The 26,618-nt window shown below is 42.1% G+C and overlaps 1 protein-coding gene across 2 annotated transcripts; it reads right to left on the bottom strand.

Annotated features, from left to right (window-relative positions):
* Positions 1-1,359: 1,359 nt before the first annotated feature.
* On the bottom strand, positions 1,360-26,435 carry fhl1b (four and a half LIM domains 1b). Of its 2 annotated transcripts, none has more exons than XM_039005903.1 (6): positions 26,306-26,435; positions 16,987-17,171; positions 4,729-4,903; positions 2,443-2,612; positions 2,077-2,263; positions 1,360-1,934 (listed from the first exon to the last, which is right to left on the bottom strand). In XM_039005903.1, the coding sequence occupies exons 2-6, from the start codon at positions 17,140-17,142 to the stop codon at positions 1,783-1,785; spliced, it is 840 nt and encodes a 279-aa protein (XP_038861831.1). In that variant the 5' UTR covers positions 17,143-17,171; positions 26,306-26,435; the 3' UTR covers positions 1,360-1,782. The 2 variants fall into 2 exon arrangements, with proteins under 2 accessions (XP_038861831.1, XP_038861832.1); XM_039005904.1 differs by lacking the exon at positions 26,306-26,435 and adding an exon at positions 18,258-18,660.
* Between the last annotated feature and the right edge of the window lie 183 nt (positions 26,436-26,618).

Raw genomic sequence — 26,618 nt, forward strand, 5'->3', positions numbered from 1 at the left:
ATCTTACAGATACAGTGTTTCTCAGATAATTGGCAACGTGTGGCACGTTATTGATCAGTTGTGTGTGTTATTGAGTGTGAGTAAAGAGTGCTGAGTGCTGAGTGCTGAGTGCTGTGGCCAGCTGCTAACCTGGATCCTGGGGAGAGCCACAGCTCAGTAGAGACACGCTGAGAAGGAGGAGTGTCTTGCTAAACTTCATCACGGCTCTGAAATAAACATAAATAAGAATGAGACCCGTTCTCAAGCTTTTACTCTGATGTTTTACCTATCTTTAAAATGTCATCTCTGAAGATCGTATTTTGTAGGACAAAATGTGGTTCTCTGTAGTATCAATCTATCAATCATTGTATAAGCTTTGCATTTGGGTAAACACTTTACAGGGCAGTTGTCTAAACTGCTATTATCCAACACAATACAATAACAAAGCAAATGTAGCTACCCAATTGCACTGTGTTCATGTGTTTGCATATTTTGTTTCTATTATATTGCTTCCACTGCCAAAGCCCTTTCTAGTCCTTTGAGGGACGGTTGAATTGAATTCCAAATGAGACTGACAATATTTACAGTAATGAATATTTATAATAATCCTAACAGAATTATGGACAATCATAAAAGATGACAATGTATGACATGAATGAGAGATGACGTTAAGATTCAAATGAAATTGAGTTGGAAATTGATATTCTAAACAGAGAATAAAGTTCAAAACGTCACTTTACACTTTATCACTGTGTAAACCATTGTCTTAAAGTACATTTTAAAAGGTCAGTAATATAAATGGTAAATTGACTTACCAAATCATTAGGAGGCATACAACAGGCAGCTATCTGACTGCAGAGGGTCCTGATATATACTAGCCTATTGTATGGCGTTATTAAGCATCGTATCTACCCCTGAATGGATGGATGAGACCGATGGTGTTTTCTAGTGTCAGTGAGACCTGTAGGTGTACACACATGGAAAACCTCGACCTGACTGTTGCTCCACCCCCCCCTCGCCTATTCCTTCTTTGCTTAATATGCTGTGACAGTGAATCAGACTTCAGGGTGAGCTCTTCTCTTCCCTACATTACTGCTCTCTCCAAACGCTTATAATCAATGGATGTTTGTTACATTTTCAATCTCTTGGTTTTGATGGCACACAAACCGTACAGTAAAATGTCTGTGTTGCTGGATAAATTAGGCATTTGTCCATGGGTTTGAGATTTTGTATTTTTATTTGAATAAGGATGTTATACCTAGTATATACTGAACCCAATATATGACAATTCAATGTAATTACAACGACCATGACAAAAGAAACCAGAGTCCCTCTCAATGCTTGGGAACACAGAAAAAGGAAATCACACAACTTTGTGGAAATATATTTGTTTATTGCTGATTACAGATCCACAAATGCAAGACACCAGACATGCAGTTCATTATATTGGATTTTCATATATTTTCATTGGCTTTGTGCACGGCAAGTGACACATTAAAAGTGCTTATAATTACCCATCACAATAACTATTAGCTAAGCAATCTCTCTGGGACACTGTTTTCCCCTTTAAGACCTTTGAATTAACAGCTACGGTTATGATGTTCCCCAGGGTTGAAATGTCTCCTATAGAACATGACCCCAATCTTTAGGAAAAAACTAGATTACCCCACTGAATCCACAGATTTCATCAGAATATTTGTATCCCTCGCTATCGCTGTAAAATGAAAAGTAAAACAATTGCTTTCAGCTTCACACCCTGAAAAGCTGGCACGGCAGACCCACTGTTTCTGTTCCAAGTTCACCTCAGACCTTGGCACAGTCGGAGCAGAAGATGTTCCCTCCATTGGCCACAAAGCGCTTGTTAGCCAGGCTCAGGGAACACTTCTTGCAGTTGAAGCAGTACTCATGCCACGAGCTGCCCTCGTAGTTCACCACATTAGTGGCTTTGCCGAAACCTGGATGGGACAGAGAATAAACAACAAACAATTACAAATGTGTACAATCGTTCAGTAGTGGCGTTAGAGAGAGAGAGTGTGTGTGCTTGTGTGTGTGTGTGTGTGTGTGTGTGCGAGCATGTGTGTGCGAGCGTGTATTGACCTGTTATGGGGTTCTGGCAGCCGCTGCATTTCTTGGCTACAGTAGTCTTGTAGCAGTCCACACAGAAAGCCTTCTCCTCGTGGGAGGTGAAGCGGGTCCCAGACAGAGGCTTTCGGCAAGAGCTGCAAACGAAACATTCTGAGTGCCATGGCTGCTCCTGGTAGTTCACTCCCCCGGAGGTGATGGTCTAGACAGGGGTCGGCAGAGAGTCAAGTCAGTTTAGAGGGGAATCCTCACGCCCTTTATACAGGAGAACCATTGGTTTCAAATCAACCACTTTGGTCCAATTGGCTTATTGAAAATGAACATCCATCAATGATATCCAAGAATTTGGAGGTCATTGAAAAAATGAAATCTTTATGTTACCTGCTTACAGCTGACACAGGTCTTAGCAAACTTCTTCTCATGGCAAGGGCCACAGTAGATGTCAGTGCCTTTGGTCAGGAAGCTTTGGGAGCGGATGGGTTTTTTACACTGGTAACAGGTGAAGCAGTCCTCATGCCACACATTGCCTTTATACTCCACATTCTCAGAGCCTTTAGGAAGAAAAAAGCACACATCAGTCTCTATGATGGTTTAAAGGGGCAATCTGCAATTGGTACATACATTTTTTGACTTTTGAATTAATGATATATATTTATACAGTCGTGGCCAAAAGTTTTGAGAATGACACAAATATTAATTTTCACAAAGTCTGCTGCCTCAGTTTGTATGATGGCAATTTACATATACTCCAGAATGTTATGATGAGTGATCAGATGAATTGCAATAAATTGCAAAGTCCCTCTTTGCCATGCAAATGAACTGAATCCCCCCAAAACATTTCCACTGCATTTCAGCCCTGCCACAAAAGGACCAGATGACATCATGTCAGTGATTCTCTCGTTAACACAGGTGTGAGTGTTGACGAGGACAAGGCTGGAAATCACTCTGTCATGATGATTGAGTTCGAATAATAGACTGGAAGCTTCAAAAGGAGGGTGGTGCTCGGAATCATTGTTCTTCCTCTGTCAACCATGGTTACCTGCAAGGAAACACGTGCCGTTATCATTGCTTTGCACAAATAGGGCTTCACAGGCAAGGATATTGCTGCCAGTAAGATTGCACCTAAATCAACCATTTATCGGATCATCAAGAACTTCAAGGAGAGCGGTTCAATTGTTGTGAAGAAGGCTTCAGGGCGCCCAAGAAAGTCCAGCAAGCACCAGGACCGTCTCCTAAAGTTGATTCAGCTGCGGGATCGGGGCAGCACCAGTACAGAGCTTGCTCAGGAATGGCAGCAGGCAGGTGTGAGTGGATCTGCACGCACAGTGAGGCGAAGACTTTTGGAGGATGGCCTGGTGTCAAGAAGGGCAGCAAAGAAACCACTTCTCTCCAGGAAAAACATCAGGGACAGACTGATATTCTGCAAAAGGTACATGAATTGGACTACTGAGGACTGGGGTAAAGTCATTTTCTCTGATGAATCCCCTTTCCGATTGTTTGGGGCATACGGAAAAAAGCTTGTCCGGAGAAGACAAGGTGAGCGCTACCATCAGTCCTGTGTCATACCAAGAGTAAAGCATCCTGAGACCATTCATGTGTGGGGTTGCTTCTAGGGAGTGGGCTCACTCACAATTTTGCCTAAGAACACAGCCATAAATAAAGAATGGTACCAACACATCCTCCGAGAGCAACTTCTCCCAAACATCCAGGAACAGTTTGGTGATGAACAATGCCTTTTTCAGCATGATGGAGCACCTTGCCATAAGGCAAAAGTGATAACTAAGTGGCTCGGGGAACAAAACATCGATATTTTGGGTCCATGGCCAGGAAACTCCCCAGACCTTAATCCCATTGAGAACTTGTGGTCAATCCTCAAAAGGCGGGTGGACAAACAAAAACCCACAAATTCTGACAAACTCCAATCATTGATTATGCAAGAATGGGCTGCTATCAGTCAGGATGTGGCCCAGAAGTTAATTGACAGCATGCCAGGGCGGATTGCAGAGGTCTTGAAAAAGAAGGGTCAACACTGCAAATATTGACTCTTTGCATCAACTTCATGTAATTGCCAATAAAAGCCTTTGACACTTATGAAATGCTTGTAATTATACTTCAGTATTCCATAGTAACATCTGACAAAAATATCTAAAGACACTGAAGCAGCAAACTTTGTGGAAATTAATATTTGTGTCTTTCTCAAAACTTTTGGCCACGACTGTATATACCTATTGATTCTTGATGAATATAACTTATAAATGCCTTATGAGCTTAGTTCAACTGTCGTACCCCATCAGAACCCCAAATACAAGCTTGTTTTACTCCATTGGTTGTAAATAATGTCATTGTAAACAAATACTGAATAGCCTCAAAACATAAATTTTATGGGTGGTCAGTCATTCCATCTATAGCTCTGTCTATGCATTTGAAACTGGTTACATTTATCCAGCCCCAACCCTCAGCTATTTATCAAAACAGTGGTGGGGTATCCACTTTGTTATTGTTTGAACTGCAGATTTCCACTTAACTGAAATTCAGGAAAGTGTTTACTAATCTAAGTTCACGTGATGGAGAGCACCTAAGAAATTAATCATACAGAGGGCATAAATATAACTAGCTTCATTTAATGTCAACGCAAATCAGTGAGTCTTAGCCCATAGTGTCCCTTACCGGCTAGAATGGCTTTGTAGCAGGCGTGACAACGAGGGGCATCCTCCCGGGAGCTGCACTTCCCACACATGATGCGGTCATCCTTAGCACTGAAGGACTCCTTGGCTAATGGCTTGTAGCACTTGTAGCAGCGAAAGCAGTCTGCGTGCCAATAACGGCCTTTATGTTGCAACTCCTGAAGGAAGGAAGGGAGGACGGAGGGCAGAGAGAAGAGAGAAGAAGGGAATGGAGGAGGGAAAGAAAGTCAATGTTTTTAAATCAAACCTAGTGTTATTGGTTGCGTACACATATTTTGCAGATGTTATCGCAGGTGTCGTGAAATGCTTATGTTCCTAGCTCCAACAGTGCAGTAATACCTAACAATACAAAACAATACACACAAATCCCCAAAAATAATACATAATGTACATAATGTTGCTGCTACCGTCTCTTATGATCGAAAATAACTTCTGGACATCAGAACAGCGATTACTCACCACGAACTGGCAGAAGCTTTTTTTCCTTTAACGAGTCAGACGAGCCCGACGTGAACGACATATTGCTTTCCCGGGAACAGGCCCAAATACCCGTCATTTGGTGAAGAGACGATGAAAAAGAGGAAGGAGGTCGGGCTGTCATCTGAGATTTTGTAGGCGATCGAATAAACCCCCCCCTGCCTTCCGTTCTACTAGCTTACGAGCAATCATTGGAAAATAAAATCGACAACCTACGAGGAAGATTAAACTACCAACGGGACATTAAAAACTGTAATATCTTATACTTCACAGAGTCGTGGCTGAACGACGACATTATCAACACACAGCTGGCTGGTTATACGCTGTATCGGCAGGAAAGAACAGCGGCGACTGGTAAGACAAGGAGGGGCGGACTATGCACGATATCTAAGGAAGTCTCAAGGTGCTGCTCGCCTGAGGTAGAGTATCTCATGATAAGCTGTAGACCACACTATCTACCTAGAGAGTTTTCATCTATATTTTTCGTTGCTGTCTACATACCACCACAGTTCGATGCTGGCACTAAGACCGCACTCAATGATCTGTATTCCGCGAACAGGAAGACGCTCATCCAGAGGCGGCGCACCTAGAGGCCGGGGACTTTAATGCAGGGAAACTTAAATCCGTTTTACCAAAATTCTATCAGCATGTTAAATGTGCATCCAGAGGGAAAAAAACTCTAGACCACATTTACTCCACACACAGAGAAGCATACAAAGCTCTCCATCACCCTCCATTTGGCAAATCTGACCATAATTCAATGCTCCTGATTCCTGCTTACAAGCAAAAATTAAAGCAGGAAGCACCAGTGACTCAGTCAATAAAAAACTGGTCAGATGAAACAGATGCTAAGCTACAGTTCTGTTTTGCTAGCACAGACTGGAATATGTTTCTAGATTCCTCTGATGGCATTGAGGAGTGCATCAATGCCGTTGTCCACATAGTGACCATACGTACATACCCCAACCAGAAGCCATGGGTTAAAGGCAACATCCGCACTGAGCTAAAGGCTAAAGCTGCCGCTGTCAAGGAGTGGGACTCTAACCCGGAAACTTAAAAGAAACCCTGCTATGCCCTCCGACGAATCATTACAGACTACAAAGGGAAGCACAGCCGAGAGCTTCCCAGTGACACGAGCCTACCAGACGAGCTAAACTACTACTATGCTCGCTTCGAGGCAAATAACACTGAAACATGCATGAGAGCACCAGCTGTTCCGGACGACTGTGTGATCACACTCTCCGCAGCTGATGTGAGTAAGACCTTTAAATAGGTCAACATTCACAAGGCCGCAGAGCCAGATGGATGACAAAGACATGTACTGCGACCAACTGGCAAGTGTCTTCACTGACATTTTCAACCTCTCCCTGTCCGAGTCTGTAATACCAACATGTTTTAAGCAGAACACTAAGGTAACTTGCCTAAATGACTACCGACCCGTAGCACTCACGTCTGTTGCCATGAAGTGCTTTGAAAGGCTGGTCATGGCTCACATCAACCCCATTATCCCAGAAATCCTATACCCACATAAATTTGCATACCGCCCAAACAGATCCAATGATGCTATCTGTATTGCACTCCATACTGCCCTTTCCCACCTGGACAAAAGGAACACCTATGTGAGAATGCTATTCATTGACTACAGCTCAGCGTTCAACACCATAGTGCCCTCAAAGCTCATCAATGAGCTAAGGAACCTGGGACTAAACACCTAAACACTGGATCCTGGACTTCCTGACGGGCCGCCCCCAGGTGGTAAGGGTAGGTAACAACACATCCTCCATGCTGATCCTCAACACAGGGGCCCCTTAGGGGTGCGTGCTCGGCCCCCTCCTGTACTCCCTGTTCACTCATGACTGCACGTCGAGGTACAACTCCAACACCATCATTAAGTTTGCTGATGACATAACAGTGGTAGGCCCGATCACCGACAACAACGAGACAGCCTATAGGGAGGAGGTCAGAGACCTGGCCGTGTGGTGCTAGGACAACAACCTCTCCCTCAATGTGATCAAGACAAAGGAGATGGTTGTGGACTACAGGAAAAGGAGGACCGAGCACGCCCCAATTCTCATCAACGGGACTGTAGTGGAGCAGGTTGAGAGCTTCAAGTTCCTTGGTGTCCACATCGCCAACAAACAAACATGGTCCAAGCACACCAAGACAGTCGTGAAGAGGGCATGACAAAACCTATTTCCCCTATTCCTGCTGGGTCCTCAGATCCTTAAAAGGTTCTACAGCTGCACCATCAAGAGCATCCTGACTGGTTGCATCACTGCCTGGTATGGCAACTGCTCAGCCTCAGACCGCAAGGCACAACAGAGGGTAGTGCGTACGGCCCAGTACATCACTGGGGCCAAGCTTCCTGCCATCCAGGACCTCTATACCAGGCGGTGTCAGAGGAAGGCCCTAAAAATTGTCAAAGACTCATGTCACCCTAGTCATAGACTGTTCTCTCTGCTACCGCATGGCAAGCGGTACCGGAGTGCCAAGTCTAGTTCCAAGAGGCTTCTAAACAGCTTCTACCCCCAAGCCATAAGACTCCTGAACCTGAACAAGAGAGCAGGTGGTGTTTTAGAGAGAGAGTGACGTATGACGTAAAGGTAACGTAAGGGTAATGGCGGACTGAAGGGATTTATGTAGAGCACCTCAAGATAAAACATAATATTCGAAATATCTGCTAAATTAGACTAAAATATTAGCACTACTTAATCTGGTGAGTGATAACCTTCAATCTGGACAATAACACAAAACAAATCCTAAAACTAGAGACATTTATCGACAAATATTACGAAAACAGGCAACAACCAAACATGACGGAGAGTAAGACAGGGGAACCGATTACAAAACGAAAACGTGACTCTTCTACAGACACTGATGATTTAATATTCTCACCACCCGGAATGGTAAAGGTCGAAACCGATCTGTTAAAATCAATAAATGACAAACTGGGTATACTTGAATTAGTTAGTAAGGATATAAAAGAGTTGAAGGCAAGCCTAGAGATGAGTGATGAAAAAGCTGCGACATTGGAGAAGCAAACACACGCGCTAAAAGGGACAGTCAATAAGATTGAAACCGAAATGAATGGAATTAAAAAGGAGAACACCGTTCTGAAGGAAACCTTACTAGACATACAAACTAGATCCATGAGAGAGAATTTGGTACTTACAGGTATCCAAGAAAAAGAAGGAGAAGTTCCTGAATCTATAGTTAGAGAGTTCCTCCTTACAGCGCTTCAGATTCCACGCGAAGTTATCGACAAAATCCAACTTGAACGCGTTCACCGCTTCGGACAGAGAGGGCAGAGGTACGAACGCCCAATCGTTGCCAAATTTGCTTCATTTAAAGATAAAATAATGGTTAAAAGCCTGGGTAAAAGACTTGCTGGGACCAAAATTGGCATGAATGATCAGTTTCCGAAGGAAATTGCAGAACGGCGCAAAGTTCTGTATCCAATTTTCAAAGAAAATAGATTAAAAGCGAAACGAGTAGCTCTCGTCGTTGATAAACTATATATTGATAACCAGTTGTTCAGAGACACAAAGACTACTCCATGGTTATTTTAAAAATTACAAAGTTCTCATAGACGAGGGAAATAAACACAATTCAAGCCCGGTTACTGATTGTAACAATACAATAAAAAATATAGCTTTTCTATAAATCTTCACATATAACTAATTGAACACACAAGCACTAATTCAACATAGTGAAGATAAAAACTAAGTAAACAGAAGGCACAGTATGTGTGGATGGTATGGTTTGTGTTTATTTTTTATTTTATTTGTTATGTTTGGAAAGTTGAGTGAGTGAGTAATGAAATGGTTGCATATCCCAGAGCCAATGTATTGCTGTGAGCCGGGTATGAGAGGGCTTTCAATGTTGTTCAGATGATGGATATACTTTTATAATGAATTATACGTCTTATTTATTTATTGTCCTATCATGGAGAACTACATTTTTTATTTATTTTTTTATAAATTATATCTAATTATTTATTATCCTATTTTAATGGTACGGTCCATGGCACTATACCCTAGACACCCACCTGAATGACCCAGATACTAAGGAGAAGTCCCTAACTGTTTTATGTGCCAGCTGTAAGCGGTCTGTATGCAGCTAAAATGAGGTCAGAGACCAAGAGCAGCACTGCCCCCTCAAGATTCTGAGCCTGCTTGGCAGGGTTGGTCCTGCAAAGCCAAAGCCCCAATAAGGGAGAGCATAATATACAAGGAAATTCTCAAAGCTGCTAATGAGAACCTTGACGACCTTGTACCTAGCCGGTGGGGATTCCGGTGGGGTGCCCCCACCCAGGCAGTGGCAGTGCTGGCAACACTAGCTGCAGTAACCCATGGGGAGGGGGTCACACTCGGACATTCAGAGAGGGGGTATATTATTGTGGCCCTGGCGGCACAAAATCAAAGTCGGACTGCATGGAGATGCGTGGGGACATGGTCATGACGGGTGGCCGTATTGTGGGTGTTTCAGGAATAAGGTGTACATTTGACCTCCATTATCTAGGATATGACAATGGTAAATAAATCTCTCAATTTTTGCTAATTTTTTGTGCGGTCTTGCAGGCCTTCTCATGCAGCTGCAACTACAAGTGCATTTGTAAATCATGACCCATCTTGAGTTGGGCTCTGGGATGGTGCAATTGTTGAGAAAGTGAGCTTATGGTTGTGTGGGGGTAAGGGCTGAGTGTGTGTGGGTGTATGTGTGTATCCCACAACTGTTGCGAAGGAAGAAGTAAAAGATGTTAGGGACAATAGAGGATGATCCACAGATATATATAATACAAATCGAGGTGAGGGCAATGGAAATGCATATGGTAATTGATCTTCTTCAATTCGGTAAATGGCACTGTATGCTCTTTTCAAAGAATGGATCCCAGTCGGTTCAGGGCTATGGGATACAGGGGGTCGAGGGTGGTCTACCGGGCATTGGGATGACAAGCCATCTCGAGATGAGGCCTTTTAGCGGGTGGAATAGTAGGGACCAATTGGAGGTTTACTTAGTAGAAATGCAAATATCATGGTACAACTATATAGACACTCAATCATTATGTTACTTTTTAATAGTACGTTTACAAAAATATATTCTGATTAAAAGAATGAAAGGTGTGTCTCATTATGGTAAGTGGTGAAATAAGTATAGCCAGTTACAATTGTAATGGCTTAGCAGATAATAAGAAAAGACGATCAGTATTTACCTGGCTAAAAGAGAAGGATTATAATATCTATTGTTTACAGGAAACCCATTCAACAGTTTTAGATGAAGTTTTGTGGAAAAAGAACTGGGGGGGCAAAATATATTTCTCCCATGGGCAAAGAAATTCAAAAGGGGTGATGGTTTTAATTAACAATAATTTTGATCCAAATGTGCAAATTGTCCAAACAGATCCTCAAGGTAGATGGATTATTTTAAATATGTTATTGGACAATAAACAAATATGGCTTGTTAACCTATACGGTCCGAATAATGATGATCCAAGCTTCTTTGAAAATATATATAAGAATTTATCAACTCTACAAGCAACACTAGACTCTATTATTATAGTGGGAGATTTTAATACGGTCTTAAATACCTCTATAGACCGGAAAGGAAATCACACTACAAACTATCACCCTCAGGCACTTAAGGAAATCATGAATGTCATGGATATATTGGAATTAGTGGATATATGGAGACTTAAATACCCTGATTTAGTGAGATATACATGGCGGAGGCTGAATCAAGCTAGTCGTCTTGACTACTTTCTTATACCATTCTCTCTGGCACCAAAAGTTAAAAAAGTGTTGATAGGGGACAGAATGCGGTCGGATCATCACATAATTGGCATATATATTTCTCTTACAGAATTTCCACGTGGGCGAGGATATTGGAAATTTAATCAAAGTCTACTAGATGATAAATTGTTTAGAACTAGGACAGAAGATTTTATAACTGACTTTTTCAGACATAACATAGGTACAGCAGATCCCCTTATTGTATGGGACACTTTTAAGTGTGCCTTTAGAGGCCATGCAATTCAGTACTCATCTATAAAACAAAAGCAATTTAGATCAAAAGAGTCCATATTAACAAAGGAAATTGAAGGACTAACAGTACAGTTAGATAGCAATAAAAACAGTACCATAGAGGCACAGAATAAGTTAGAGGAAAAACAAAAAGAAATGGAGGAACTTATTCAAGAAAGATCCAGTGTAATACATTATAAAAATAAAGCGAACTGGATGGAATATGGGGAAAAATGCACCAAATTCTTTTTCAATCTTCAATATAGAAATGCTACCAAAAAAAATGTATTAAAACTTGTTACAAATGATGGAGTCACGCATGATTCACCAAATGATATTTTGAAAGAGGAAGTAAAGTACTTTAAGAATATGTTTTCGTTTCAGGCTCCTCCATCTCCACTAACTGAAACTAATTGTATGGATTTTTTTCCTATTAATAATGTAAAATTAACATCTGTACAGAAAGACTCATGTGAAGGCCAAATTACAGAGGAGGAACTGCTTGATGCAATTGGGGCCTTTAAGGATGGGAAAACTCCAGGGCTGGATGGCATACCAGTGGAAGTATACAAAACTTTTTTTGATATACTCAAAGGACCATTATTAGCTTGTTTTAACCACTCCTATATAAATGGTAGATTATCAGACACGCAACAAGAAGGTCTGATATCGTTATTACTGAAACAGGACCCAAGTGGTATATATAAAGATCCAGTCCAATTAAAAAATTGGAGACCTCTTACACTTCAGTGTTGTGATGCAAAAATCCTAGCAAAATGCTTGGCGCATAGAATAAAAAAAGTTTTGTCAGATATTATTCATCCTAATCAGACAGGTTTTTTACATGGACGATACATTGGAGATAATATAAGGCAAGTACTGGAAACAATAGAACACTATGAAATATCGGGGACACCAGGTCTGGTTTTCATAGCTGATTTTGAAAAGGCTTTTGATAAAGTACGACTGGAGTTTATATATAAATGCCTAGAATATTTCAATTTTGGGGAATCTCTTATAAAATGGGTTAAAATTATGTATAGTAACCCTAGGTGTAAAATAGTAAATAATGGCTACATCTCAGAAAGTTTTAAACTATCTAGAGGAGTAAAACAAGGTTGTCCACTATCGGCATATCTATTTATTATTGCCATCGAAATGTTAGCTGTTAAAATTAGATCAAACATTAATATTAATGGATTAGAAATCCGTGGCTTAAAAACTAAGGTGTCATTGTACGCTGATGATTCATGTTTTCTTTTAAAACCACAACTAGAGTCTCTCCACGGCCTCATAGAGGATCTAGATACCTTTGCTATCCTCTCTGGATTAAAACCAAATTATGATAAATGTACCATATTACGTATTGGATCACTAAAAAATACACATTTTATATTGCCATGTAGTTTACCAATTAAATGGTCTGACGGAGATGTGGACATACTCGGTATAAAAATCCCAAAAGAAAGAAATGATCTCACTCCAATAAATTTTTATAGAAAGTTAGCAAAAATAGATAAGATCTTGCTACCATGGAAAGGAAAATACTTGTCTATTTGTGGAAAAATCACCCTGATTAACTCTTTAGTCATATCACAGTTTACCTATTTGCTTATGGTTTTGCCTACACCTAGTGACCTGCTTTTTAAATTATATGAACAAAAAATATTCCATTTTATTTGGAACGGCAAGCCAGATAAAATTAAAAGGGCCTATTTATATAACGAATATGAATTCGGAGGGCAGAAATTATTAAATATTAAAGCATTAGACCTCTCACTAAAGGCATCAGTCATACAAAAGTTATACTTAAATCCAAACTGGTTCTCTAGTAAATTGGTACGAATGTCTCATCCTATGTTCAAGAAGGGCCTTTTTCCCTTTATTCAGATTACACCTGCTCACTTTCGGTTGTTTGAAAAGGAAATAATCTCCAAAATATCCTTATTTTTTAAACAAGCCTTAGAAAGTTGGTTGCAATTTCAGTTTAATCCACCTGAAAGGACGGAACAAATAGTACAACAAATATTGTGGTTAAATTCAAATATAGTAATTGATAAAAAAACTGTATTTATCGAAGAAATGTTTAAAAAAGGTATAATTTTTGTGAATGATATCATAAATAGGACTGGTGGAGTTATGTCACACATGCAGCTCACACAGACATATGGAAATGTCTGCTCTACCCAAAATTACAACCAATTAATTGCAGCATTACCACAAAAATGGAAGAGGCAAGTAGAAGGGGAAAAAAGTAAGGAACTTGTATGTCGGCCCTGTATTAAAGAACATAAATGGTTAAAGAAAAGTGTGATAAATAAAAACATATACCAATTTCATTTAAGGACCAAAAAACTGACAGCTGTGCCATATAAATTGCAAAATAGTTGGGAAGAGATGTTCGATGTACCCATTCCATGGCACATGGTTTATGAATTGATACGCAAAACAACGCCGGATTCAAAACTTCGAATTTTTCAATTTAAATTATTGTACAAAATTCTTGCAACTAATAGAATGTTATATATATGGGGTATACAATCTTCCCAGCTCTGTAGATTCTGCTGTGAGGAGGCAGAGTCATTAGACCATTTATTTTGGTATTGTCCATATGTAGCTCGTTTTTGGTCACAGGTCCAGGAATGGCTGAAGAATTGCAACATTTGCCTAGAACTAACGCTACAGATAGCAATACTGGGGGATTTGAAAAGCCATAGTCAATCAATCAATAATATAATAATTATTTTAGCAAAAATGTTTATTTTTAATTTACAATCTGTAGAAGCTATGAGAATAGGAAGGTTCAAATCTTTTGTGAAGCATCACAGCACAGTTGAAAAATATATGGCAAATAAAAATCCGAAATGGATGATGTTGGAAGATAGATGGGAAGGGTTGAGTGGAACTGAAGGGTGGGACTAATAACAAGATAAACAATGTAGGGCATACGGGATCTGTGAAATGTGTATAGGTGCGGAGCTTTTGTGAAATAGCACAGTTACAAGTGGAAATAAAATTGGATGGACAACAGAAATAGAGGAAGGACTAAGAACAAACAAGAGAGAACTATTATAAAGTAGTCTGTGTCTGTAAAATAGGTATAAGATGTATAAATTGAAGGTAAAAGCAGAAGTGTTTATTAGTTTACTCCAATTGGGGGAGCGGTGGTAGGGTTGCGGGGAATAATAATAAAGGTATATTCTTTAAAAAAGTATGTATGTCTATATAGGTATGTGTATGTATATATGTATATATGTATGCATGCGTGTATGGATATATATATTTACCCAAAAAATATGGGGGATTGGAAATGATGCAGACAATTACATTGGAAGCAACATTCTTTCCGCAATATTAAGCTGATCCACCCCAAAAAAAAAAAAAAAAAAAAAAAAGACTCCTGAACCTCTAATCAAATGGCTACCCAGACTATTTGCATTGCCCCTCACCCACTCGTTTACGCCACTGCTACTTTCTGTTATTATCTATGCATAGTCACTTTAATAACTCTACCTACATGTACATATTACCTCAATTACCTCGACTAACCGGTGACCCCATTGACTCTGTACCGGTAACCCCTGAATATATGTCACGCCCTGACCTTAGAGATCCTTTTATTCTCTATTTTGGTTAGGTCAGGGTGTGACTAGGGTGGGTAGTCTAGTTTTTTCATTTCTATGTTGGCCTGGTATGGTTCCCAATCAGAGGCAGCTGTCTATCGTTGTCTCTGATTGGGGATCATATTTAGGCAGCCTTTTCCCACTGGGTTTTTGTGGGATCTTGTCTATGTCTAGTTGCCTGCGAGCACTACATTAGTTTCACGTTTCGTTTTGCGCTTTATTGTTTTCTGTGAGTTTCATCCAATAAACATGTGGAACTCTATGCACGCTGCGCCTTGGTCCGTTAATTCAACCAACGTTTGTGACAATATAGTCTCGCTATTGTTATTTTACTGCTGCTCTTTAATTACTTGTTCCTTTTATTTCTTATTCTTATTCATATTTTTTAAACTGCATTGTTGGTTAGGGGCTTCTAAGTAAGCATTTCACGTGTGACTAAAGTTGATGGCAGGGTACTGGGCGGAGGCTGGCTAGTGGTGACAATTTAACCGTCTGATGGCCTGTAGATGGAAGCTGTTTATCAGTCTCTCAGTCCCAGCTTTCATGCGCCTGCGAACAGACTGAACAGGCTGTGGCTTGGTGGCTGAGGACCTTGATGATTTTCTTGGCCTTCCTGGGACACCGGGTGCTGTTGATGTCCTGGAGGACAGGCAGTGTGCCCCTGGTGATGCGTTGGGCTGGCCGCACCCCCCTCCGGAGAGCCCTGCGGTTGCGGACGGTGCTTTTGCCGTACCAGGCAGTGACATGGCGCAACAGGATGCTCTCAATGGTGCATCTGTAGAAGTTCATGAGGGTCTTAGGGACCCTCACCTCCTCCTTGTAGACTGTCTTATCGTTGTTGGTAATCAGGCCTAGCACTGTTGTGTTGTCTGAAAACGTTATGATTGAGTGGCCACGCAGTCATGGATGAATAGGGAGTACAGGAGGGGGCTGAGCACGCACCCTTGTGGGGCCCCCGTGTTGAGGATCAGAATAGCGGACGTGTTGTTGCCTACCTTCACCACCTGGGGTCGGCCTGTCAGGAAGTCCAGGACCCAGATGCACAGGGAGGTGTTCAGATCAAGGGCCCCGAGCTTAGTGATGAGGGTACAGAAACTATGGTGAACAGCTTGAAGCAAATAGGGACAACAGACTGGGATAGGGAGAGATTGAATGTCTGTAAACACTCCAGCCAGCTAGTCTGCATATGCTCTGAGGACGCAGCCAGGGATGCCGTCTGGGCCGGCAGCCTTGCAAGGGTTAACACGTTTAAATATCTTTCTCATGTTGGCCCTGGAGAATGAGAGCTCACAGTCCTCGTGAGCGGTGGTGGCCCACGTCGGTGGCCCGCGTCTGCGGCAATGTGTTTTTCTCGAAGTGGGCAAAGAAGGTGTTTAGCTTGTCCCGGAGAAAGGCGTTGGTGTCCGCGACATGGCTGGTTTTCCCTTTATAATCCGTGATTGTCTGGAGTCCCTGAAACATATGTCTTGTGTCTGAGCCGTTGAATTGTGACTCCACTTTGTCTCTGTACTGATGTTTTGCCTGTTTGATGTCCTTACGGCGGGCATAGCTGGACTGTTTGTACTCGTCCATCATCCCAGTCACCTTGCCGTGGTTAAATGTGATGGTGGGCGCTTTCAGTTCTGCATAAATGCTGCCATCGATCCACAGGTTTTTGGTTTGGATAACTTCCTGATGAACACAGTCACAGAGTCAGTGTGGACGTCAATGTTATACTCAGAAGCAACCCGGAACACATCCCAGTCCGCGTGATCAATCTTGAAGCATACATTTCAAGATTGAAAAAACAATCCTGAAGCATAGATTCCGATTGGTCAGACCAAAGTTGAACAGTCCTTACACGGGTACTTCCTGTTTAAGTTTTTATCTTTAGGAAGGGAGGAGCAGAATGGAGCAGAATGGTTTTCTCCCTCACCTGCTGTGTAGACAGTGTGCACTCATAAACAAGTCTAGACAGACAGTCTGCTGCCAAGAAAACACATGCTGACAGTTTGCAGGTATAGACAAACCCATATGGAAACACACAAAAAAACATAACACATGTAATATGTAAAATACATTTCATGCCAGTATATTAGACATGGGAGGTGTCACTGAACACACACACACACACACACACACCTTGGAGTCGATGCCAATAGGACGGCGGCACTCAGTGCAGTTGTTGGCACAGAACTTGTCATGGCATCGGACACAGACAGGCTTCTCCTCCTGTTTAACGTACTTCTTCCCACTCAGGTCCTCCCGGCAGTATTTGCAGTTCATACTGTTCGCCATGGCAACATCAACAGCAGGGTAGCAAACACCTGAAAAACACACAGGCGTAGAGGACATACTGAGCTGTTGCTCTGTTTATCACACGTGGTATGTTTCAGGAGCTATTGTCAGAATAAAATGCTGTAAGTCCTGCAGAGTACACCAATACAATTGAAAGCTATCAGATGTGGTAATGACTGGGTTTTACATTACTTGGCCACTTGCATTACTTCTTATTGCCACAGAGGGACAGCGTAGCTCTAGTAGTGTAGCTCTAACAATATGAGGGAATGAAAGTGAACTGTGAACAAAGAAAGACAGAACACTATTCAATCAAAACCTGTGTCTGGATGTAAACCGGTTAACAACAGTTCGAGTGTACTCCGTTCCCAGGGAAACCATGCTGTAATATTTACTGAGGTTTTGATAAGATGCTATTTGTTCAACATCTTTTAACAAGGAAGAACATTGAACCGGGTTGGAGCCCGGTTTCTTTGTTGTATAATCACAGCAAACAAAAGGTAGACTGTGCATGTTCCTCACATTATGCTTATCTCCAACTAATATGATGGGCAGGGATGTTGTAAAATGGAGAATGAACTGTGACTGATGGTTGAAAGGGCATAAAAAGGTCTGGAGAAAATCACCATGTGCCCTGCCATAGATCACAAATAGATCCTTGATTGTAGGGTTAGGATGACAGAAAATAAATCACATCCATATGTAAAACGAGTGGAACCTAAACAACGGAGACTGATTATAGCCTACACACACCTTTTTTACTATATCAGCATGTTCTTGTGCATGTACTAGGTGTGAGTGTGTATGTTTGTGTGTGAACATGCGTTTGTGCGTGTGAACGGTATGTTTGTGCAGGGAGGTGTGCACATGAAGGAATGCCTGGTATGAATGTGGTGAGATCTGGACTGTTGACACAGCTCTTTGACAGACCCAGTGAGCGTACCCTCCCTTTGGACCCCCTCTGTGAAGCAGAAGAGGTACTAAGGACCCACAGCATACAAAAACTAGACTCTTACGTTCATCTACTACAATGTGTACGGTTATTCCATTGTTGCTATGACAGAAATGTGCACGTTTAATACAACAGAATCCATATGCTGTGTGCAAACACTTACAATAAAGGACCGTCGGTGTCTGAAAAAAGAAAATTTGTGTTAAAGAGCTTGTTGTTGTAAGTGCAGTGTAAAGCAGTCAGAACCCAGGGAAGGTCTGCCACTGCCTTAGACCTGACCACAGACTCAAATAGCTCGTCCCTTTTCACTGCACTACAATATTTCAGACAGTGGCATTTTACCACAGTCTGAATGCACAAACCAAATTGGAGCTCATTCGTGTCACATGTTGTCTCTACCTATCTTCCCTACCATCTCCTCATCTCCCGTAGTAACCTGTAAAAGACTAACGCATCACTTAAGCGCACGAGAAAACAAAAACGAGAGGGGCCAGGGCCCACAGAAAGTTTCCATAATCGAATGTATCTTCTGTTGAGTTGACAGCCGAGGCCAACCCACACCTTCTCTGTCTTTTCTCTTCCTCACTTCCTCTGTTGAAATCCTTCTTTTTTTTCTTCTATTCCACCATCGCGCACCCCCCCTCCCCATCTCTTGCTCTCTCTCTCTTTCATAGACACACGTGACGTTATCCACATTTTCCCCTCCTCTTCTTTTGCTTTTACCCCCCCCCCCACAAGGAGAACTGGCATCAATGTTAAGGTATGACCAAAGAGAACATTGAAATGAAAGAAGTCAATGACTTTTCTTTATCTCTGAGTGAGTCACCACCACCATTATCAGTAGCCCGGGTGGTTTGGCACTCAGCGGTAGCTTGAGCTACTCAGAACAATGACCGCCATTCATAGGCCAGCCATTCTGCTCTGTGCTGAGTGCTATCATCACCGTTTTCTGCTCAGTCCTCGACACATGCAGACACGTACGCACAGGAACTTAACAATGACCCTGACGGTGACGTCAGAGGTAAGCAAACGTCTTTGATCTGAATTGATCTGATCTCCGTGGAAACGATAAGAGCTATTGGGGGAAACAGAGAGGTGGAGTCTTGCTTCTCTGACATCTCGTGCCAGCATCTGGATCCCAGTTGGGTATGTGTGAAGGGCTACTGCCAGAGAGGGGACACGGCAAAACCAGAGCATCTGTGGCCAGGGTTCTCTCAGCAGAGGATATGCATCAGCCACGGGACTCTACGGAATTCCAGAGTGGTTGGCAAGCCATATACTGCCTTGTGGCCTCTCTCCCCCTCCCTCTCTCTCTATAGTAAAGTTGTTTTTATCCCTCTGGCCATGGACAAGGGTTTGGTGCTTTACCTCACCCTAACCAGTGGCACAGATGAGGGAGACCTAATTAGAATTGGGACAATGACATCATCTTGTGGTTCAAACAGCTTTTAGACACATGCACACATACACACAAACAAACACACACACACACACACACATACACACAAACAAACACACATACACACACATACACACAAACAAACACACATACACACACACACACACACACAAACACAGAGAAGACAATTCAGCAGCTGGGGAAGCATTGAAGGGTTCTGGTATGTTGGCATGAGCTTATCACTAAAGAATGTGGAGGAAAGCTGAGAAACAGGACGTCTGGCAGACTGGTGGCACAGTCTGCTTCAAGCTGTCAACAGTCTGCAAAAACTGCTGAACTATTCTCAGAAACTGCCTATAGTCTAGTTCACACACAAGTACACACTATCCTTCCAGCAATACACTTTTACTAGACATGAGCCAGATATCTATCAGCAGCTGACTGACACCAACCAACATGGGCATTTTACAAGACATCTGTGTGAGTCATACCTTATGATCACTTTCACAGATACTTGTAAAAAGGTTGAAAGTAGGCCAAAACAGGCAATGTATGCCCCCCCCCCCCTCTCGGTCTCTCTTGCTCTCTCTCATTACCTCATTCCCTAAAGAGCTCACCTGAACTCAGTAACTCAGTAACTGAGAAGTTAGGTTGTACAGAAAAGAGCAGACACTGAACAGCTAACAAAACCTTGGGTTACTTGCATAACCCTGGTTCTATGATAATATGAGTGAGATGTCTCACAATCGGATTCACTCAGTGGATCACTTATGGCTCGAGTAATGACGCACACAATGTCTGTTGGAGACAGACAGGGTGAGTGGCGAATGAGGTGAGCCCCTCTCCTCCGAATAAGACGCCACTCGCCCACCCACTGGTAATTCTCAAGCATGCCTCTGTTCCTTGCGCTCTTTCAAGCATGGAAATGCGGTGAGACATCGACTCATATTATCATAGAACTGGGGTTACGCAAATACTCGTTTCGATGTCTCACGATCAAATTGCCATACTAGGCGATGATGCAACCAGTCAAGATGCACTCGCTGGTGCAGCTGTAGAACGTTTTGAGGATCTGGGGACCCATGCCAAATCTTTTCAGTCTCCTGAGCGGGAAAAGGAGTTGTCGTGCCCTCTCCACGACCGGGGCGGCAGGGTAGCCTAGTGGTTAGAGCGGTGGGCTAGTAACCGAAAGGTTGCAAGTTCAAATCCCCGAGCTGACAAGGTACAAATCTGTCGTTCTGCCCCTGAACAAGGCAGTTAACCCACTGTTCCTAGGCCGTCATTGAAAAAAATAAGAGTTTGTTCTTAACTGACTTGCCTCGTTAAATAAAGGTAAAAAAAAAAAAATGTAAGTCGCTCTGGATAAGAGCGTCTGCTAAATGACGTAAATGTAAATGTAATGTAAATGTCTTGGTGTGTTTGGACCATGATAGTTCGTTGCTGATGTGGACACCAAAGAACTTAACTCTCAACCCGCTCCACTACAGCCCCGTAGATGTGAATGGGGGTGTGTTCGGCCCTCCTTTTCCTGTAGTCCACGATCAGCTCCTTTGTCTTGCTCACGTTGAGCGAAAGGTTGTTGTCCTGGCACCACACTGCCAGGTCTCTGACCTCCTCCCTATAGGCCGTCTCATCGTTATATGTGATCAGGCCTACCACCGTTGTGTTGTCAGCAAACTTAATGATGGTGTTGGAGTCGTGGGTGAACAGGGAGTACAGGAGGGGACTGAGCACGCACTCCTGAGGGGCCCCGTGTTGAGGATCAGCGTGGAAGATGTGTTGTTGCCTACTCTTACCACCTGGGGACGGCCCGTCAGGAAGTCCAGGATCCAGTTGCAGAGGGAGGTGTTTAGTCCCAGGGTCCTTAGCTTAGTGATGAGCTTTGTGGGCACTATGCTGTAGAACGCTGAGCTGTAGTCAATGAACAGCATTCTCACAATGGGATATGGCTAACTCCCGTATCGCAGACATGTTCTCCGAAGCCAGGGTAGTCCCAACAGCTTCACCACTCCTTCTTCTGTAGAAGTCAAGGGCGGTGGGTGGAAATCCATAAGCTCTAAGGCGAGACAATTACAATTGAAACTGACCTTAGGCGTAATGGCGGGGTTGGGTAACAATGTTACCTTGGATAACCCCGGAGCAAACTTTAGGCACGAGTGGTGGACTGACAGTGCGTGTAGCTTACTCACTCGCTTTGCAGATGTAAGGGCAATCAGCAAAGATGTTTTGAAGGAGAGATATTTCAACTCCAAGCCTTCCAGAGGCTCAAAAGGTTGCTGTGGAATTGCCTCAAGCACAATAGACAGATCCCAAGATGGGGCTAAAGGCCTGGAGAATGGGGGTAAGCGCGACTCGCTCCCTTCATGAAACAACATAACAGAAGGTGTTTCTCTATTCTGTTAATGTTGAAGCCTATATGCGATAGCAGCTAGTTAGACATTAACAGTGGAGAAAGCTTTCCCTCTGTCCAAAAGGTCCTACAAGAATCATTAAACCTCAGATACAGAGCAATGGTAAGGAATAATCTGTTTTCGGTCCCACGACATGTTTCCATACAGTGAGGGTGTAGAAGGGGCTCTGGCACTGTACAGTCTCAATGACTCTGAGAGGCAAGCCTGTTGCATTCAGATTCCTCCTGTCACGGGCCTGGCCCAGAGGGCCATGGTTCCTAGGTGAGGATGGAAAATCTCTCAATTCGCAATGGTAGTTGCCAGGGATTGTCGTAAAGCAGGAGAAGGATCTCTGCTAACCAGAGCATCCCTGGCCATCGAGGGGCTACCAAGATTAGGAATAATCATTGTTCCATCACTCTGTTCAGGGTGGGGAGTATCAAGCATAGAGGAGGAAAAGAGTAGATGCCAGCGCGTCCAATCCCAGTGGTGCGTATCCTGCTATTGCAAAGAACAACGGACAGTGCATATCTTTGTGCGATGCGAAAACATCTATGGTGGCTATATCATATCTCTCCCAGATCTGGTTCACCATCTGGGGATGGAGTCTCCAATCCCCGCAAAGGGGATTCCCTCTGGACAACAAGTCCTATCCTACATTCAGTACACCCAACAACTTTTGGGTGTCAGGGAAAATGTATGGAATAAAAAATACATTATTTACCTTAGGAATGTAGTGAAGTAAAAGTTGTAAATAATATAAATTGTAAAGTAAAGTACAGATACCCAAAGAAATTACTTAAGTACTTTAAAGTATTTTTACTCAAGTACTTTACACCACTGTAAGTAGGAATCGGGGTTAGTGAGTGTTGCATTAGCGTGTCAGTGCTGGGGCAGGAGACCTGCTCGGTTCTCCCTGTGTAAGGGTAGAATCCTCCATGGCTCTAATAAATATTATTCATTGAGCAAAGTGTGATCTAGCTAGTGTTCCAGGTAGAAAAGCTAGACTGATGTAGCTAGCCTAGACTGGTGCGTCTGTAACTTCCTCACTCATCATTATTCACGACTCATTCAGGAATATCGGTAATCATGGTAGCATCCACATTAATGTAAAAGTGGTTAGAAACATATTCGATTCTTATTTGCAATAAAAGTGACTCCAAAATGACACAATACATGATTTACCAATCATTTCTGTTGGGCACAAAATAATCTGAAACATTTACATTTAAAATTTAGTAATTTAGCGGATGCTCTTATCCAGAGCGATTTACAGTAGCGAGTGGATACATTTTCGTACTTTTTATACAACCAAAACAAACAGCAAATGCATCCAACAAGTTTGTAGAGTCACAACCTTGATTTAATCATTGAGTGAAAGGAATATGGGACCAAATACTAACTTTTGACTACTTTAATACACATACAGTAGAAGTGAATTTGTCCCAATACTTCTGGTCCCCTAAAATGGTGGGACGATGTATAAAAAGTGCTGTAATGTCTAAACGGTTCACCCAATATGGATAAAAATACCCTCAAATTTAAGCTGACAGTCTGCACTTTAACCTCACAGTCATTGTATCATTTCAAATCCAAAGTGCTGGAGTACAGAGCCAAAACAACAACAAATGTGTCACTGTCCCAGTACTTTTGGAGCTCACTGTATGTAAAGATATACAGTACCAGTCAAAAGGTTGGACACGCCTACTCATTCCAGGGTTTATCTTTATTTTTACTATTTTTTACATTATAGAATAATAGTGAAGACATCCACACTATGAAATAACACATATGGAATCATGTAGTAAGCAAAACAGTGTTAAACAAATCAAAATACATTTTATAGTTGAGATTCTTCAAAGTAGTCACCCTTAGCCTTGATGACAGCTTTGCACACTCTTGGCATTCTCTCAACCAGCTTCATGATGTAGTCACCTGGAATGCATTTCAATTAACAGGTGTGCCTTGTTAAAAGTTAACACATTCTTAATGCTTTTGAGCCAATCAGTTGTGTTGTGACAAGGTAGGGGTGGTATACAGAAGATAGCCCTATTTGGTAAAAGACCATGTCCATATTATGGCAAGAACAGCTCAAATAAGCAAAGAGAAATGACAGTCCATCATTACTTTAAGACACGAAGGTCAGTCAATCAGGAACATTTCAAGAACTTTGAAAGTTTCTTCAAGTACAGTCGCAAAAACAATCAAGCGCTATGATGAAACTGGCTCTCATGAGGACCGCCACAGGAAAGGAAGACCCAGAGTTACCTCTGCTGCAGAGGATAGGTTCATTGGAGTTACCAGCCTCAGAAATTGCAGCCCAAATAAATGCTTCACAGAGTTCAAGTAACAGACACATCTCAACATCAACTGTTTAGAGGAGACTGCGTGAATCAAGCCTTCATGGTCGAATTGCTGCAAAGAAACCACTACTGAAGGACACCAATAAGAAGAAGAGACTTGCTTGGGCCAAGAAACACGAGCAATGGACATTAGACCTGTGGAAATCTGACCATTGGTCTGATGAGTCCAAATTTGAGATCTTCGGTTCAAATCGCCATGTCGTTGTGAGACGCAGAGTAGGTGAACGGATGATCTCTGCATGTGTGTTTCCCCCCGTGAAGCATGGAGGAGGAGGTGTGATGGTGTGGGGGTGCTTTGCTGGTGACTGTCAGTGATTTATTTAGAATTCAAGGCACACTTAACCAGCATGAATACCACAGCATTCTGCAGCGTTACGCCATCCCATCTGGTTTGCACTTAAGTGGGACTATCATTTGTTTTTCAACAGGACAATGATCCAACACAGCTCCAGGCTGTGTAAGGGCTATTTGACCAAGTAGGAGAGTGATGGAGTCCTGCATCAGATGACCTGGCCTCCACAGTCATCTGACCTCAACCCAATTGAGATGGTTTGGGATGAGTTGGACCGCAGAGTGAAGGAAAAGTGTTCAGCATATGTGGGAAGTCCTTCAAGACTGTTGGAAAAGCATCCCAGTTGAAGCTGGTTGAGAGAATGCCAAGAGTGTGCAAAGCTGCCAAGGAAAAGGATGGCTACTTTGAAGAATCTAAACTCTAAAATATATTTTTATTTGTTTAACACTTTTTTGGTTACTACATGATTTCATATGTGTTATTTCATAGTTTTGATATCTTCAATATTATTCTTCAATGTAGAAAATAGGAAAAATAAAGAAAAACCCTTGAATGAGTAGGTGTGTCCAAACTTTTGACTAGTACTGTAGGTATTTTGGTATTTTATTAGGATCCCCATTAGCTGTTGCAAAAGCAGCAGCTACTCTTCCTGGGGTCCACACAAAACATGAAACATAATACAGAATGACATAATGCAGAACATCATTAGACAAGAACAGCTCAAACACAGAACTACATACAATTTTAAAAAGGCACACGTAGCCTACATATCAATGCATACACACAAACTACCTAGGTGTCAAGATCTTTGGGGTATACTGCCTACCACTTTACAGGATGGATAAGAGTCAGCTTTATATAGCAGCCATACAGAAATATCAGCAACTCAAGATTTTATGGAGCACTGAGGTCATAGTAATTAATTTTCTGCGTACGACCTCTGACGTTAGCTCTTTTCTGGGAGCGGGAAAGCTGCTGAAAGAAGCGATCTCTAGGCCAACATCTGTCCGATAACACAATTGGACTTTTAGCCAGACAGACACAGACACACGGAGACGGAGAGAGAGGAGGTGATTGAATGAGTGCGAGACATAAAGAGAGAGAGAGCGATATATATAGAGAGAGGACAGGAATTCATTTAATTGATCTTGGTGATGCATGTTTCTGCCATCACATGCCTCAGTCCCAGAGGTCCATCCCTACACTGAAAAATCTTAATAAGAAACAGATTTTGGAGGAAGATTTTCAGAAGTCAGCATGTTACATATGATATTTCAGCCAACGCCCCAACCAACTCAACGCATTATTGCAAATAGCCTTACAGCATTTATTTAGGTCTCTAATTGGTTCAAATGAAATATTATTCGGTGTTTAAAGAAAGATAACGATCTATTAAAGCAGGCATATTCCTATTATTAACGCTGGGGATTTAACTGAAGTCGCCAGAGTTTGCTATGTAATCATCATGGAGCCAATTCATGTGCAGAAAACTATTACTAATAGGCTTGTTAAAATGCGGTATGTAATTGCTGATTCTCGAATAAAAGACAGACATGAAATGCAGAAGTCGAAGTTGCAAATCAGAGACAATATCAGTCTATGTTGCCATGTATTATATGGACTGACTAACTGTACATTCGTGTTTACATAGCTTTTACATTCACAATTGAATCGAAAAACATGCCTCGCCAACAGGTCTACGAATAGTTTCGAATGTCCTTGTATTAATCAATAACGACAAGATTTGGATCTGTCCATGCAACTTACCAAGTTCAAATAAGGTTATGTGGGACGCGCACGCACTCCCTGATCTGCACAAGCGCCAGTTCTTCTGCACAGGATATAGCCTACTACTGTATAAGGTACTTACAAAAAATGCAAACCACTCTGGAGGCAGGATATCGGGTAATAAATCATGACAGGATATGACTGCCTTCGAATAAACGCAAACGTACTGTATTTCCATGCAGAATATATTGGCCAAGTCTTCAGGAAATGGTTGAATTAACAATACGCCTACTAATTGGTCTGAAATGTTGATTGATCTTTGTTTTTAATTGTAGCACTATTCTTTACACAA

This window comes from Salvelinus namaycush, chromosome 12 (assembly GCF_016432855.1).
Source record: "Salvelinus namaycush isolate Seneca chromosome 12, SaNama_1.0, whole genome shotgun sequence".
NCBI lineage: Eukaryota > Metazoa > Chordata > Actinopteri > Salmoniformes > Salmonidae > Salvelinus > Salvelinus namaycush.

Bases quoted from the DNA above. Each gene is read 5' to 3' on its own strand.
- fhl1b (XM_039005903.1), bottom strand. From the start codon at position 17,142: ATGGCGAACAGTATGAACTGCAAATACTGCCGGGAGGACCTGAGTGGG. The intron at 2,613-4,728 runs GTAAGGGACACT...TTCTTCCTAAAG, and splicing joins CTACAAAGCCATTCTAGCCG to GCTCTGAGAATGTGGAGTAT. The intron at 1,935-2,076 runs GTCAATACACGC...TGTCCCATCCAG, and splicing joins CTGCCAGAACCCCATAACAG to GTTTCGGCAAAGCCACTAAT.